Source organism: Ziziphus jujuba, chromosome 4 (genome assembly GCF_031755915.1).
Source record: "Ziziphus jujuba cultivar Dongzao chromosome 4, ASM3175591v1".
Classification (NCBI taxonomy): domain Eukaryota; kingdom Viridiplantae; phylum Streptophyta; class Magnoliopsida; order Rosales; family Rhamnaceae; genus Ziziphus; species Ziziphus jujuba.
The window spans coordinates 32,087,054-32,103,785 of record NC_083382.1 but is presented as its reverse complement, the minus strand read 5'-3'; the positions used below and the strand labels follow the sequence as shown (position 1 = coordinate 32,103,785).

At 34.9% G+C, this 16,732-nt stretch overlaps 4 protein-coding genes across 4 annotated transcripts; 3 read left to right on the top strand and 1 right to left on the bottom strand.

Annotated features, from left to right (window-relative positions):
- Positions 1-92: 92 nt before the first annotated feature.
- LOC107415223 (probable methyltransferase PMT9) lies at positions 93-4,042 on the top strand. The gene is made up of 8 exons (XM_016023509.4): positions 93-613; positions 908-1,072; positions 1,175-1,357; positions 1,659-2,253; positions 2,609-2,721; positions 2,832-3,052; positions 3,243-3,576; positions 3,717-4,042. Exons 1-7 carry the CDS (start codon positions 371-373, stop codon positions 3,556-3,558), a joined length of 1,836 nt encoding a protein of 611 aa, XP_015878995.3. The 5' UTR covers positions 93-370; the 3' UTR covers positions 3,559-3,576; positions 3,717-4,042.
- Positions 4,043-4,598: 556 nt separating this feature from the next.
- LOC107415220 (uridine kinase-like protein 5) lies at positions 4,599-8,348 on the top strand. The gene is made up of 14 exons (XM_048471274.2): positions 4,599-4,826; positions 4,930-5,021; positions 5,137-5,206; positions 5,365-5,480; positions 5,583-5,679; positions 5,910-5,989; positions 6,253-6,447; positions 6,610-6,693; positions 6,794-6,854; positions 7,049-7,109; positions 7,482-7,575; positions 7,653-7,725; positions 7,810-7,892; positions 7,982-8,348. The coding sequence occupies exons 1-14, from the start codon at positions 4,703-4,705 to the stop codon at positions 8,135-8,137; spliced, it is 1,386 nt and encodes a 461-aa protein (XP_048327231.2). The 5' UTR covers positions 4,599-4,702; the 3' UTR covers positions 8,138-8,348.
- Positions 8,349-9,450: 1,102 nt separating this feature from the next.
- LOC107415235 (protein PXR1) lies at positions 9,451-11,531 on the bottom strand. Its single transcript, XM_016023529.4, has 5 exons — positions 11,240-11,531; positions 11,008-11,105; positions 10,494-10,838; positions 9,897-9,945; positions 9,451-9,790 (listed from the first exon to the last, which is right to left on the bottom strand). The coding sequence occupies exons 1-5, from the start codon at positions 11,473-11,475 to the stop codon at positions 9,712-9,714; spliced, it is 807 nt and encodes a 268-aa protein (XP_015879015.3). The 5' UTR covers positions 11,476-11,531; the 3' UTR covers positions 9,451-9,711.
- A 2,144-nt stretch (positions 11,532-13,675) lies between these two features.
- On the top strand, positions 13,676-16,106 carry LOC107415221 (GDSL esterase/lipase At5g14450). The gene is made up of 5 exons (XM_048471581.2): positions 13,676-14,215; positions 14,412-14,621; positions 14,735-14,907; positions 15,018-15,291; positions 15,396-16,106. Exons 1-5 carry the CDS (start codon positions 13,966-13,968, stop codon positions 15,668-15,670), a joined length of 1,182 nt encoding a protein of 393 aa, XP_048327538.2. The 5' UTR covers positions 13,676-13,965; the 3' UTR covers positions 15,671-16,106.
- The last annotated feature ends 626 nt before the right edge of the window (positions 16,107-16,732 follow it).

Below are 16,732 nucleotides of genomic sequence, written 5' to 3'. Positions count from 1 at the left end.
CCACAGCACCAGTCAAGGGCTATTTTCGATATTTTAAACTGACAACGTATCCACGGTTCGAGGAGAGCGTGAGGACACAACTAAAACACATGCAAGAATTACAACTGGCTCAAAATCAAAACCTAACCAGCGCCACAGATCAAAAAAAGCCAAACCAACGCCGACTTTAACAGGGAGCTCAAGTAGGCTCGACCACACTCGATTAGTCCCACCCCCTGGCCTCCCACCTTCCCCCCTTTCTCTCCCGCGAAGAGTGTGAGAGTGGATTGGGGTGCCGTGCAGTCTTAGAAGCTGAATCTGCGGTTCTGTCTCACTCTTTCACTTCGAACGGATCTGTGCTGCTACTGAAGCTTGTGTGTGGTCAAAAGAGATGAAGCACAGGAGCGACCTCGCTCCCAAAGCTCAGCTACTCAAATACTGCCTCATCGGTCTGATTGCGTGTCTTGGGTTAGTTTGTTTGTACTACGGGTCGTCTTCTGCTCCGGGTTCACGGAGATCCGACGAAGAAGTTTCCAGCTCCGATGGGGTCTTCCCTGGGTTCGTTCCCCATCGTGATTTCGATGATTTACACGAAGATCAGGAGCATAATCCCGAGGTCCCCAAGAGCATACCTGTACGTAACGCTTTCTATTAGCCGTTTCATTTCTTCTATTTCTTTTTTTCAATCATTTACTGTCACTTTTTTTTATTTTTTGGGTAAGGAGTAAAATCGTAAAAATCTCATTTTGTAGAAAGCCTACGACTTTATGGCAAATTTTAGTAAATTGAATTGGATTTTTTTTATAGTATTTGAGTAGGTTTCGATGCAAATTGTAATTTGCCATCTACACGCTGAAATGAATATTCAAATTGTGTTTGCTCTGCACTAATGTTTATAAAAATTGTGCCTTTCATGATATTTTTACAGGTCTGTGATATAAAGTTTTCAGAGTTGATACCTTGTTTAGATAGAAACCTTATTTATCAATTGAAATTGAAGCCCAACCTGACATTAATGGAGCATTATGAGCGGCACTGTCCGCCTCCGGATCGGCGTTATAATTGCTTAATACCGCCTCCAATTGGTTACAAGGTTTGTGATTGTTATCTCGTTTTGTGGTAAATTTCATTTTGATTTTTGGCGTCAGTTAGTTTTTTTGATTCCAAAAAAAAAAATTTGTAACTAGAATTTCAGATCCCTATAAGATGGCCAGCAAGCAGAGATGAAGTTTGGAAGGCCAACATCCCTCACACGCATCTTGCACAAGAGAAGTCAGATCAGAATTGGATGGTTGTGAACGGGGACAAGATCAATTTTCCTGGTGGAGGAACACATTTCCATTATGGAGCTGATAAGTACATTGTTTCTCTTGCTAGAGTATGGCCCATGTTCTTGCTTCTTAATTGTCTTTCCCGTTTTAAAGAATAATGAAGAGAAGAAAATTACTTTGATGCTTTATCCTAATGAAGAGGGAACTTTAAAAGAACCAATCATGTTCATAGTAATTCAATTTTTTTGCCACCTACATTTGAAACAAGCATTAGGGTAGAGAAGAAATCATATGTTAAATCAGCGAAGTAGCTGCGTAAATAATGCACTATCTTATCACTTTAGCTTCCTTTTCTTCTCATTCCTTCCCCCCCTCTTCTTATTTATAAAATGCTTATTACTGGTGTAGATGCTTAAATTTCCTGGTGATAAAATCAACAATGAAGGAAACATTAGAAATGTCCTTGATGTGGGATGTGGAGTTGCAAGTTTTGGTGCCTATCTGCTCCCTCACAATGTCATAGCTATGTCGCTTGCTCCTAATGATGTACATGAGAATCAAATACAATTTGCACTAGAGAGGGGGATTCCGGCTACCCTTGGTGTGTTGGCTACAAAAAGGCTTCCCTATTCAAGCAGATCATTTGAGCTTGTACATTGTTCACGATGTCGAATTGATTGGCTTCAAAGAGATGGAATCCTCTTGTTAGAACTCGACAGATTACTAAGACCAGGAGGGTATTTTGTGTATAGTTCTCCTGAAGCATATGCATCTGATCCTGAAAATCGTAGGATTTGGAATGCAATGTATGATCTTCTAAGGAGGATGTGCTGGAGAGTTGTTGCAAAGAAAGAGCAGAGTGTGATTTGGGCAAAGCCACTGTCAAACAGTTGCTACTCGAAGAGAGAACCTGGGACGCTGCCCCCTTTGTGCAGCATTGATGAAGACCCAGATGCAACCTGGAATGTGAGCATGAAGCCTTGTATATCTCGGTACTCAGCAAGTAAGTAATGATCTTATCTTGCAATAAGTTCAACATGAAATTTGGTAGATAGTTTGTCAAAGTACAAACCTATTTATCATTCTCACTAAGTAAAATAGAATAAGAGTTAAAAGTTATAAATTCTAAATCATCTGTACTTATTGGTGGCTTTTATGAATGCACCATTACTTGTACTTGTACTTTCATTTTACTTCGCATTTGATTCTCAGTTTCTCCAAGTAATTTTAGGATGTTGCACTTACCATTGTGAATTTTTTTGGGAAAGGGCTACTTAGACACTCAAGTTTTACTTGTCATTCTGTTCTAATATTTTATCATGGTTGTTCATTTTGTTGCTACTTCAATTGTGAAACAGAGATGCACAGGGCAAGAGGGAGTGGACTAGATCCTTGGCCTCAGAGGCTCACTGCTGCACCTCCTCGCCTGGAAGAACTTGGTATCAGTCCTGAAGAATTCCTAGAAGACACCGTAAGTTTCAAAAATTTCATGAGCCTTGTTGTTGTCAGTTTTATCGGATTTCATCTACTTTCAACTTCTTGTTCCATTATGTGAGTGTCTAAGAGATTCATTTGGTATAGAGCATATGGAATTTTCGAGTGCTTGAGTACTGGAAGCAGATGAAGTCTGTGATGCAGAGAAACTCCATCAGAAATGTTATGGATATGAACTCAAACCTTGGTGGGTTTGCTGCTGCCCTAAATAATAAGGATGTCTGGGTGATGAATGTAGCTCCTGTACACGCTTCTGCCAGATTGAAGATTGTGTATGACAGAGGTTTAATTGGAACTGTACATGACTGGTATGCAATTTAGTTGGATCAATAATTTAGGCACTGAATGCAAAATATGATATGCTCTTTCCTTGCTGCATCAACTTACACTGAAATATGTAGTTGGACATCAATGTGGTCAAGTTAATCCAATGCACCTTCTTTGCTGCTATTTTTCTTGTTTTCTGATTTGTCTCGCCTCCCATTTTTCACTTTATAGGTGTGAATCGTTTTCCACATACCCGCGCACATATGACCTTCTCCATGCATGGGCAGTTTTTTCAGAGATTGATGAGCGTGGTTGTGGTGTAGAGGACTTGTTGATTGAAATGGATCGGATGCTAAGGCCAGGTGGGTTTGTCATCATAAGAGACAAGCTCTCTGTTATAAACTATATTCGGAAATTTGTGAGCGCATTAAGGTGGGATGGTTGGCTATCAGAAGTAGAACCAAGGATTGATGCTCTGTCCTCAAGTGAAGATAGAGTTTTGATCGCTAGAAAGAAGTTGTGGAACGAGGGTCTGATGACAATGTGAATGTACCTTAGTTGTCAGGTATATATCCTTAGCCTAATTTCTATATGAAGAAATTTTCCTTTCACATTTATAGTGTTTCGTACATGTAAGTGGGAAAGTTTATAATTGTTAGTTTTTGGTAGTTCCTAACAAACTTGGCATTTCTTCTTCGGCTGCAGTATTGAGAGTTCCAGTCACTTGGGAAAATGATTGTATGGAGAAAGAAGGCGCTTTGGAAACCTGTCTCTGCAGAAGAGAAAGATGTACTACAGCATAGAGACATATAGAGATACAAACAATCAGCTAGAAGATTTTATTTTTTTTAAACCTTTGTTATTAAATGGGAATGCATTATTTTTGTAACTAATCTAAATTAAGCCGAAAAAAGTGAGGAAAAAAAAAAAAAAAAGGAGCGAGTAATGTGCTGCATAAACGAATGAAAATATTCTGTAATATCTGAACCTTCAATGCTTAATTAATAAATTTGAGAGGCTAATCCTGATAAGTGCAATGTAAATTGGATTATATACGTTTTCACAAAACTAATTTTTGCAAAAGAAAAACTATTTACATGGAGTTTTCATCGAAGGTTAATAATGAGATGTATTAGTTTTCTGTATTTTTTATGGTTCTGAAATTTACTCTATTAAAAAAAAAAAGTTCCAGTAAAAATATAAGTAGATGGATATTAAAGACCATGTTAGCATAAAATCATTCTGATTTTTCAGAAGAGGAGAAAAATCGAACATAGCAGTTCTTTCGGAAAGAAAGGCTTTTTTGTTAAAACAACTGTAAATGGGAAATTAAAACGGTTACGCGACCTTCCAGCTGGAGTTAGAAAGGAAATGGCACGTGTCGGAAGCTCCCACGTGCATATGTTCCCGCTTATTTCGTACCTTTCCATTCTCGATTTGTAAAGAGGAGTTGTACGTTATTACTCCACCACCACCTCCTTCACTCTGCATTGCCATTTTTCCTCTTGCAATAAATCTATCTTAAAGGTAACACTTTTCGCCATTATATTGTAATATATATATATATATATATAGCTATAAGACCAATCCTACAAAATGGAACACTGTGCTTATATCTGATCGTATTTCTCAAAATTTATTCATTCTGTTAATTTTTAAAAAAAAGAAGAAGAATTTATTTATAATTGATAATGTTTATTTTGGATATGGATCCTGGAGCAGTATCTACGATGAGTGATCGAATGAAAGAGCAGCTTCTGATGAAATCCAATGGCTCCGATGCCGGAGTTCCACTTAAGCAGCCTTTTGTAATTGGTAAAAACGATTAATACTCAATATCTCATATCTCTCTCTCTCTATATATATATATATAATGCAGTTTTGAATGGAGCTTTTCCGTTTTGGTTGAATGAATCAGGCGTTGCCGGAGGGACTGCTTCCGGCAAAACTACGGTATGCAAGATGATTATCTCTCAGCTTCATGATCAGCGAGTTGTTCTCATTCATCAAGTAATTTACACCTCACTTTGATTTTTTTTTCCCCCTAATATAGGATTCAAAATTTGAAAAATGGAAGAATTCGTTGATAATTTGCTGGAATTTGATCTTTCATAATTTCGCATAGGATTCGTTCTATCACACTTTGAGTGAAGACAAATTGCAAAAAGTTAGCAAATACAACTTTGACCATCCAGGTTGTCAACCAAATCTCATGCTCTGTTTTGCTTTCTGTAATTGCAATAATCAGCAATGGAATTTGGGGCAAATTTGAAATTTGGTGGTTTTATTTTGATATATTTTTGGTTCAAAAATCTCAGGTTTGCTTTCCTTGTTTTTTCTTCTTTACCACCAGATGCCTTCAATACGGAGCTTTTGCTCTCTTGCATGCATAAATTAAAACGTGGAGAGGAGGTGAACATTCCCAATTATGATTTCAAGACTCATAGGAGCACAGAATCTTCACGAAAGGTTTAAATTTTCTTTCTTTGTCAAACATTTGATGCATTAGAGTTAAATTTATCTAGGACTTAAAAGTAACATTTGCGGTACTTTTTGGAAATATTGTTGTAGGTTAATCCTTCAGACGTTATCATCCTAGAAGGAATATTAGTTCTTCATGATCATCGTGTTCGTGATCTTATGAATATGAAGATCTTTGTTGACACAGGTTCTTTTGCTCTCTCTCAGACTTCTTGATCTATATAATAGAATAGTAATGGTGATAAAGTATTAATAGCTAGAATAGAATACCAAGTTCACAAAAAGAAAGCTTCTGAATTGGCATCTATCATTTCATTACTTGCCAACTTAGCGTATTTTTGTGTCTTTAACCTATATATATATATATATATATATCTTACTTATCAAATAACCATTTTTTCGGTTTCACCAGTGCAGATTCTGATGTACGTCTAGCAAGGAGGATTCAGCGTGATACACTTGAAAGGGGCAGAAATATTCAGAATGTGCTTGACCAAGTTAGTTGACTTTTCTTTTCTTCTTTGTACCCTTCTTCACTGGGGGCAATCAAAAGCTCCATTAATTTTGATCAGCATAAACTGGCATTCCTTTTGATCATCAAATAGTCATATTCTAGTTGAATGTTTGTAACTACATAAAGATCAAATCAAGTAGTCTTATTCTTTTTCTGCAAACTGTTGCTGTTTCTTCTAGTCATTCTAATTTGATCTGAAATTCTGCTGCATATTATTCTTTCCAACTTGTTCATTGTATCTTGCAGTATGCCAGATTCGTGAAGCCTAGTTTTGAAGAATTCATATTGCCATCCAAAAAATTTGCAGATATTATTATCCCTCGAGGAGGTGATAATGATGTTGCCATTGACTTAATAGTACAACATATTTGTACTAAGTTTGGCCAACATGATCTCTGTAAGATATACCCAAATGTTTTTGTCATTTTCTCAACATTTCAGGTAACACTCTCAACTTTGTATCCACATTATATGTATTAATTTGTTAATGGTTAACTCTTAATCTCCAATTTAAATATTTTACAAAGTCAGGATCGTGAATATTTTCTTGTAGAATTATATAATTAAAGTAAAACTTAAGGGTGATATTTTATTTTGGTTCAGATTCGAGGCATGCACACCCTAATACGTGATCACAAAACAACAAAACATGATTTTGTTTTCTACTCAGACCGACTTATTCGCTTGGTAAACCAGTTTCTCTCTTAGGAAATTTTTTTTTTCTGACTAGTAATCAGGTTATATCTAGTTAGTCATACTGAAGGTCATGAATCGATTAATATTTCAGGTTGTGGAGCATGGACTTGGTCACCTTCCTTTTACTGAAAAGCAAGTTATCACTCCAACAGGTAGGTCTGCACAGGCCCATGTTGTATCAGATGCATGATCAACTTACATGATCAGCATAAGCATGGATTATTTTTGTTATCTCTGTACAAATTCATTCGAAAATCCTCGAAATATATATACCAATATTAGTGTTGGTATTTATTAGACGATGATAGATGAATGTATCTCTGTTTATTTCTTTTGCTTCTTGCAGGATCAGTATACACAGGTGTTGTTTTCTATAAAAGGTTGTGTGGTGTCTCAGTCATTAGAAGGTACTTGTTTTCATCGACAAATTAAATGCAGGACCACAAAAAAAAAAAAAAAAAAAAAAAAAGGCTCCGTTTTGCATAAAAAGTTACTTTTTGAAGAGATTCAGCCGAGCAAATTGGAAGCACTGCGATCTATTCTTTTGTGTCTCTTTGTTATAGTGGATGGCTAGACTGCACATTAGAGCAACTATTTTATATGGTTGCTATGCTGAACCTTAACAAAGGAGGTTTACCTGAGTTGCCCTAATTTTTTAGCTATGGTCCCGCTCCTGCTTAGGTTTTCCATAGAAACATATATCATCTGTACTGATCTAGTTCTGTGTGTATGGACGTGTTTGTTACATTCAATGTTCATCATTTCTGTTTCAATATCAGTGGGGAAAGCATGGAGAATGCACTAAGAGCATGTTGTAAAGGAATCAAAATTGGGAAAATCCTCATCCATGGAGAGGGTAACAATGGCCGGCAGGTTCGTGGATGCAACCATATAATTCTCCTACATGCCTCTCTGTCTCTCTTTCTAATGTCGTTGGTATAATGCTGCAGTTAATTTACAAAAAGCTACCGGCGGACATCTCAAGTCGCCATGTCTTATTACTTGATCCGGTTCTTGCTTCAGGTTTGAGGAAGAAAATCTCTATAATGGTGGTTAAATTTATATACAAGATGTCATCCTTTACAACCTGCATACGCACTTTTTCAGGAAACTCAGCTGTGAAAGCTATATCTCTACTGCTCAGTAAGGGTGTACCAGAATCCAATATCATCTTCCTTAACCTTATAGCAGTGAGTCAACTCTGCTTTTTGGCTTTTCTTAAATCGATAAGCCGCTTGATCATATTTCAAACTCATAATGATAATTTCTATAAATGCAGGCTCCAGAAGGAATTCATGTTGTGTGTAAGAAATTCCCCAAGCTAAAACTTGTAACATCAGAGATTGATGCATCCTTGAACGAGCACTTACATGTGATCCCAGGCATGGGGGAGTTTGCAGACCGCTATTTTGGCACTGATAGTGACACAGTTTAAGAAAACACACCTTAATAATTGATTGCCTGTTTTTCACTCTATTTTCTTTTTCTTTTAATTTTTTTTTCCAATTTTTCCTTTTTCAATTTTGCCATTGGAAAAATGTAGAAGAGGGTAATTGACGCTGAGTTGAGGAAAACCATGCCATGATACCTGAATGTAAATTCCCTCTCAATTTTTCATATATTAATGTAAGCCTCAGGAATCTCAATTTTTTGGTATTGAAAATTAGGAGAAATGGTTCACCAACTTAAAGAGCTACAATCAATGCTTATTTGATTATAAAATAAAATAAAATTGATACAACTACTTATTTTTATTTTTTGTAGAATATACTACTATTTATTTAGTAAAAATCTCGTATCGATATTTTTTAAAAAAATATATTAATTTTACTATGTATACTATACAATGGTGGTATGCACCGTATAGTTATTATATATATATATATATTAAATAAAGTATAATAAAATAAGTTTTGCATGCCGACATCAACTAAAACAGAAATTGTCAGATTGAGATTGTTATATCTTTCATAGGGATGTCAACGGGACGGGCCGGGACCGGTTTTTAAAATTCCGTCCCCGTCTCCGTGGGGAATTTTACATTCCATCCCTGCGATTTTTCCTATTTTTTTAGTTGCGGGACGAGGACGGGGCGGGACGGTTTTTTCTATTTTTTTTTTTAATTGATATTTTTTTTAGAAATTTATATAAAAAAATTATTTTATGATTAAAATATAAAAAAATTACTACAATACAATAAAAATATAATAAAATACATCAAAGAACAAATTTACAATTATAATAAAATATATATTTAAAAAAATAAATAAAAAGAAAAGGAGAAAATGATTTTACATAAATGAAATTTTGTAAAAATATATATATATATATATATATATATATCGGGGCAGGATTATTATTCCCCGTTCCCGGCCCGTCTCCGACTCGGTTTTTAGGCATTTGCCCTAAGCCCGCCCCGCATCCCCGAATTTTCAGGAAAAAACCGCCCCATTAGGGGCGGTGTACCGCGGGTATCGGCCGTGCGGGGCAAATTGCCATCCCTAATCTTTCACGCACAGAATCTCAATTCATAGTATCACGTCGCAAATTAGTATATGGAGCGCCAATTCTATGCAAGCAAGAGAATTTCGTCACGTTATTCACCCAAAACACCAAAAAAAAAAAAAAAAGATAATTTCGTCGCGTGAGGGGCCGGGCAACTGCTTGACGAAACAGTATTCTTGTAATTCGAACGGCCACCATAAAATACAACTCGCAAAGAAAATCAAAATTTTCAAGACAAGATGCTGAAACACAGAGCTAATGAAGTTTTGCATTAAAAAACTGATACAGAAAATACCCAATTTTGAAATTGTTTTCATACAATGAGCACGCCTTGCTGAGAAAATATTTCATTTAGAAGATCGTATATTCCTACTCCCCAAAATTTTCCTCCTTTCAGGTGGTGCAAATGACTTGGACTATAATGAACTTACACAAACTAAAGGCAAAACTTTGCTTTAAATATGTTAAAAACAATTTCAAGCGGAGTTCCGAAGCAGAATAACGTCATGACGAATTCTTCTTACTCTTCTTCTTCCTTGATGCAAAGCTGCTTGGTCCAATTTCTATGGACATTCTTTTGGTCCTGCAAAGCACAAGAAGTGTTAACATACTATTTAATGTCAACTTGATGTAAAACAGAGTTTTATCTTTAGATAGTGGAAATACAAAAACAAAATGAAGTAACATACCGGGTAGAAAGCTCTTCTGATTCCTCTACACCATCTTCACCATCTTCAACTGCAACATCAAGTATGGAATCGATGTTAAAAATTTGGACCAGTAGTCTCCAGATGCAAAAGGAAATTGCATTAATATAAATAATATAACCTCCAATATCATACGGACAGGGGTAGTGTGAACCATTGTTATTTTTGGTGGATCATCATAACAATTCTTCAGAGTTCACTAATAACTAATTATCTGCTCCTAAACAAGTTGTAGGGAAAGAATTCTATAATTAAGGACTACTTAGCCAAGAAAAACCAAGCTAGACAAACATAGATCAAAACATGTCTTCTAAAATTGGACATTAAGTAGGAAAAATCAAATTCGAATGGTAAAAAGGGTCGGTAAATGACAACCGGAACTCACTACGCATTCATTGATAAGAAAAGCTTCAAATGATGGTATAATTTCTAGATATCTAGTCATCAAGTAGACACTTTTAGCTTATTATTCATACTACAGAATAGAAAATGAAGCAAGCATTAAATGATATAAAAATTAAAAATCAAAACCCAAGCTAAAAATTAGAAACCTCATCTTAATAAGGGTGCAAATCTCACCAGTTCCATCCTCCTCATCACTTTCCTGTTCTAACTCTGAAGCAGATCCCCATCTATCACCTCCATCATCAAAGTCCCAACGTTCACCTTCTGGGGGTATCCAAAAGTCAGCGTCTTCTGAATCACTCTCTTCATTAGAAGATTTCCTCACTTCAGATATAATCTCGTCAACTGGTTTCTCCTCCTCCTCCTCCTCCTTCTTCTTCTTCTTCTTCTTCTTCTTCTTCTTCTTCTTCTTCTTCTTTTTCTCACTATTCTTGCTCTTCTTAGACTCCTTCTGTGGTGTTTCCTCACCCATCTCTTCTTCCATTCCATTGGGTGTTAGCTTCTGTGTTTCCTTTTCTTCTGTTTATAGAATTCAGCAAGGAAATCATCATTACAAAAACTTTTTTCTTTGAGTTTAAGCCTAAAGGTACAAAATTTAGACAACTTGGCAATGGAAGATCAATAACACATAGACTTCAGAACCTTGGAAGCAAATTGTTATTAAGATAAAAGAAAAACTAGTACAAACCTAGTTTGTTGAGAAAGCGTTTCCCATTAATATGTTTCCAGATATGTTCCTCAGACTTATTGATGGTATCCCCTGTTAACTTGCAAATCAACTTCGAACTGTGAAAAATAAGCAAATGAATTAAATTACGGGGTTAAAATCGAATGAATATTCATCAGCACAAATTTTTAAAAAATAAGAAAAATCAGGACTTAGTAGAATAAGAGGAAGAGCGAAGAAGAGATTGAGATACCGGGCAAGAGGGTCTTGCTTGAACATGTTGAGAGGGGGTTTATTATGGGACAGTGCAAAGTCGATAAGCCTCAAACGGCAGCGTTTGCTCTGGGAGTATGATTCCTTGTCTTTAAAAAGAACTTCATGGCCTGTCTCTACGCACTTGAAGCGGCCATTCTCCAGCTCCTTGAAACTGGGTGTGCCCAGAAGGTTGGTTCCTTCCTTTTCCTTTGAATTATTCTCACTCATCGCCATGGCTACGATGCTCTGCTGCTTCAGGTTTCGGAGCCGCAGGGAAAGAGAGGGGCAGAGAACGAAGACACCCTTCGTTTATAGTTTGGGCCTGGGCAGGTGGGTGGTAACCGAAACAGATCCATCAGCCCAATTAGCAGAATAAAAAGTTACACGCTTCTCTTTTGTTTGGGCCTCTTTCCGGATATTAGAAGAAAGTCTGGTCCAAAAGGTTAAAAATGTATTATTTTTTATTTTTAAAAAATTATATTATTTGATTCTACAAAAGAAAAATCACTAACAAAACTTTTTTCTGATCCCACTGTTGGTAAATTGGTATGAAAATAAAATACATTAGCGTTGGAAAATTCAAATTAATATTACCGTTGCCTTTTCATACCAGTAACATATACTTTGTTTTTTACAGGTGGAAAATGTAATATTCATACACTATTTTTGGGCAGATGGTGTAAGATCCAGAAGCACCAAGGAGATAATGAGAATTTTGCAATGCTTTTATTAGAATTGTAATCTAACCATTATTCGTTGTACATGCATAAAATAAATCTATAGAATTAATCTTTTTAATTTTCAATTCCTAGGCGATTCTGTTCATTATGCACTAATCAATATGCTATAATTATAGCTATCTTAGAATTTTGTTGATATTGGGGTAGGGAATTTGAAAGCTATTTTAGGATCAATTAATGTTTTTAATACGAGTATGTGTGTATGTGCGTGTTACAAAAAGATCAACCAAATTTTATCATGTAAGGGAACAAATGAAGAATAAATTGTGAAGGCACTGATTTAGTTAACTATTAATTGATACATCAAACTCAATGTAGCTGATAATGAAAATTTTTAAATAACTCAAATAATAAAATTTGCATTAAAAAATTCACCAACTCTTTCTTTCTGGTGTTTTGAATGTTGTTACATATATACATGCATAAGAAGGGTAAGTTTGATTCTTTGATTTAAAAAAAAAAAAATATATATATATATATATATAATTGTATTCAAATTCAATAGGACAAATTATATTCTATGTGCTAAAAAAGTTGTATAGTGTTATTTTAACTTTATTTTTTATTAAAAAAAAATCCCAAAAAGTATAATTTTTTATTTATATTATATGTATATGTTTTTTGTTTTTTTTTTTACGGATTCAAAAGTGTGACGACAACGGTAACATTTGAGCATAGGATGCTAACTTGCAGTGAACTTTGCCAAATTGCAAAGCTAGGACAATTGTTGCTTGGACTCATTATCAAAAAAATATTTGAATTACTTGGACTTGTGGAAATTGCTGCTGATAATTTATAACTTTGACAACACAATTTGTTGACCTTTCCAAGGCACTTACAAACAACTCAATAGTTTTATCAAAGAGCCAACTTAATAAAACCCACGATTCAAGCACTTTGTTCCTTTTTCCCTCTTTCTTTTCGTTCAAAAAGTATTTTCAGCTCATTTTATATTAAATTTAAAATCAATATGATTCTCGTGAGTTCTGTTCGAGATTGTTTATGATAAAGTGATAATAAAATTGGTTTATTATGAAAAGCAATCTCTAACATATTTTATTTATAATAAAACCAGTACAATTTTCTATATTCTTTTCCCTTTTAGAAGAAAATTAGTTGACTTTAGTGAATAAAACATGCGGATTTTAGGAGATAGTGGTATATTGTTGCATCCCACTATTCTATATCCTATGGTAAAGCATAGGTGATGTGTTAATATATATATATATATATATACACTTTATTTGATGTGAATTATGTAAAACTAATTACAAAAGTGTAAAAAATTAGTGTGCAGTCTGTCATGAGGTAGACAGTTTGATGTACTTTTTGTTTTTTGTAAGTACAAAACATAAAAATTAAGGGGGAAAAAAAAAATTTGCGAAAAGAAATCAATATAAAATGGACAAAAAAAGGTTGCGTTTCATTTTTCCATATTTTGGGTAAGTCTAGTATTACTGTCAAAAGAAATTAAGTTTTGATCAAGAGTTGGTAGACATCTCAAAATCAATAGTTGAAAAAAAAAGGGTGGTGATTATCAATGAATTATATCTTGGTGTTCCCAATTATTAGTGCATATTGAATAGAGAGCACATAATCACAGAAGTTTAACGTTAATTTGCACATTAATTATTTAATTTGCAAAAAGATTCCAATTCAAGATCTGGAGTTTGCTTGAAAAGAAAATGCTACGCAACCACACCCATTTTTCTGTAATAAATATTAAGAATACCCTAAAATGATAAAAGTATACAGCTAGACTTAGATACACTATCAAACTCATAAAAAGGATAAACAAATCAAAAGAAGGCCAAAAAAAGCAAATCAAGAAAGGTAGCATGTGATTTTTATTGGTTTTATTTGTAATCCCATTTAATACTAACTTTCCCTTGGAAAGAAGTGGATCATTTCCCTATATAAAGAAGCTCTCTTGAGCTCTTGAGCTAGGTTGAGGAAACATATCTTCTGGTGGAGCAGTGAGAAAATGGACAAGCATATAAGAAATATTAGTTTTGTTATAAGCATTTTAGTTTCAATATTGGTTATGAGTGTTAATGGAGGAACACATAGATTGTCTTGTAACTTTCCTGCAATCTATAATTTTGGAGACTCAAATTCAGATACTGGTGGTAGCTCAGCTGCTTTTTGGCCTGCAAATGATCCGAAGGGTGAGACTTTCTTCCACAGGCCAGCTGGAAGAGGCAGTGATGGCCGTCTCATAATCGATTTCATGGGTATGTCTGTATGCTGCATATATATATATTTTATATATGTTAGAAAACTAAGATGTCTCCTAATTGATATAATTGATTCGCAGTTGTTTGTATTGAAAAATATGTTTGATATACATTGTTGGATTCATTTTCTATCAGCTATAGCTTTTGAAATGAAATAGACGGTGATTTAATGACTTATTTGTTGATGTTTCAGCTGAACATTTTGGTTTGCCGCTTTTAAGTCCTTATTTGGATTCATTGGGAACGAATTTCCGTCACGGTGCTAATTTTGCAATAGGAGGATCAACAATCAGGAGGCTTAATGAATCCATGTTTCTAAATGGTGTCCCTCCATTTCCTACTGAAATCCAAGTTGTGCAGTTTAGGAATTTCAAGGAGCGCTCCACCAGGCTCTACAAACAAGGTGGTCATCTTATTCAATAGTAATATAATATAATACATATACATATAGAGATTATATAATATATAGATATAATAGATGTTTGTTTGAATGATTTTGTTTGTTTGATTGTAAAGCCAAGAGAAAGTCAGAGAGAAGAGGCTTGCCAAGACCTGATGACTTCACCAAGTCTCTGTTCACATTTGATACTGGCCAAAATGATCTTGCAGCAGGTTTCAGGACAATGACAAACGACCAGTTTGTAAAAGAAATCCCTGACATTATCAACAAGTTGGCCGATGGCATCAGTGTAAGTGTCACTTAATTGATTACAAATGACACAATTAAATATATAATACCAAATTTGATTAAACTAATTAAACCATATTGTAATAGTCTTTAATAATGGTGTATATGTAGAATTTGTATAATGAAGGAGCAAGGGCTTTTTGGATACATAATACCGGTCCAATTGGTTGCCTTGCAGTGACCCTACGTGGCATCCATGATCCACTGCCTGGCTATCTTGACCGCCATGGTTGTGTCAAGTTTCAAAATGACATGGCTATAGAGTTCAATAAGCAACTGAAGAAGAAAGTGATGGAACTCAGGAAAAAACTCCCACTTGCTGCTTTTACATACATCGACATGTTTGCTGCTAAGTATAAACTCATAACCGATGCACAGAAGGAAGGTATAGAAATTGAAATCAAATTGAACAATATCACTCTCTTAATTCTGTGAATATTTATGTGATTATCTTGTATAATTATCAACTGTTTGATTCAAAATTTGCAGGATTTTTGGACAAGGCAGAGATATGCTGTGGGTATCATGAAAATAACAACCATGTATGGTGTGGGAATGATGCAATAATAAATGGTACAAAGATTCATGCTGGTTCATGTAAAGATCCTTCCAACTATATTAGCTGGGATGGAGTACATTATACAGAGGCTGCAAATCATTGGATTGCCGATTATATCATCAATGGTTCATTCTCAGACACAAAGCTTCCACTCTCACAAGCATGTCATAGGCTTCCCCTTCAATCTCAAGTTGAACTACATTGAAATTGTTGTACCATATATTTGTTTATCAAAGTTAATAATGAAAAATTTAGCTAATATCTCCAAGAGGGTCTTCCTCTGTTTCCTAGCAAGTAGAAACCAAACAAGAAGGAAAAAGTAAAAACAGATAAAGGAATTGGTAATTTGTTACAAATAGTGGAATTTGTTCAATAAAAATGCTAAAATGAGTTGATGACAATGCTGAATTTTGGTTGAGACACTATAATTCTTGCAAACCCTTTATTCATCAATGGTCTTGTCGAGCACCCAATTCTCTGTACAAGTTCACTGAATTGGGCTACCTAGAGCTTGGGGCTGGAATCTGATTGAGTCCCATTTGGAGAACAAAGTTCGATCTCTGCATAATGGACCCTGAGTTGATATTCTTGTGCTTTGGGCCTCAAATCTCCAATGTGAATCAGATCAAGATAGGTTTTTTTTTTTTTTTTTTTTTTTTTTTTTTTGTTTTTTCCCTTGGTGAAAAGATACTCATTTTTCTTTGAATAGAAGATGAAGATATAGGTTTGGATATGAATGAATTAATGATTTTATCCAATATATTATTATATTCTATCCCACTCTCCGCTGATAGCGCAAGCACAAACAAAATCCATTTACCCAAAAAAAAAAAAAAAAAAGCACAAACAAAATCCTGCCCATCCTTGTTTTGTCCACTTGCATAAACCGACATCATATTTCCATGCTTCCAAACATTTACCAAATAATAATTTGTTCAAAAATTACCAAATCATATGTCAAAGTCACATCACCGACTCTCTTTCAAAGTACTCTCACAGCCACACGATTACAATCAGCTGGTGTTCAACACTTCTTGGTCATTGACATATGCCTGGCCGTGGAATGGTTCTCTGGTCCGGTCCTTATTAATTCCATTGTCCTTTTTTGGTTGGTTAGCTTTTGAAGCTTTTACCTCATTCTCCATTCCCCACCACAATAAACAAACAAAAATCCGATTGAGAGCCAAATTCTATATTGTCACTGTGATTTTTAAATTTTGACATTTGCATATATTTTTCAATACTTACATCAATATTAAAATTTGAT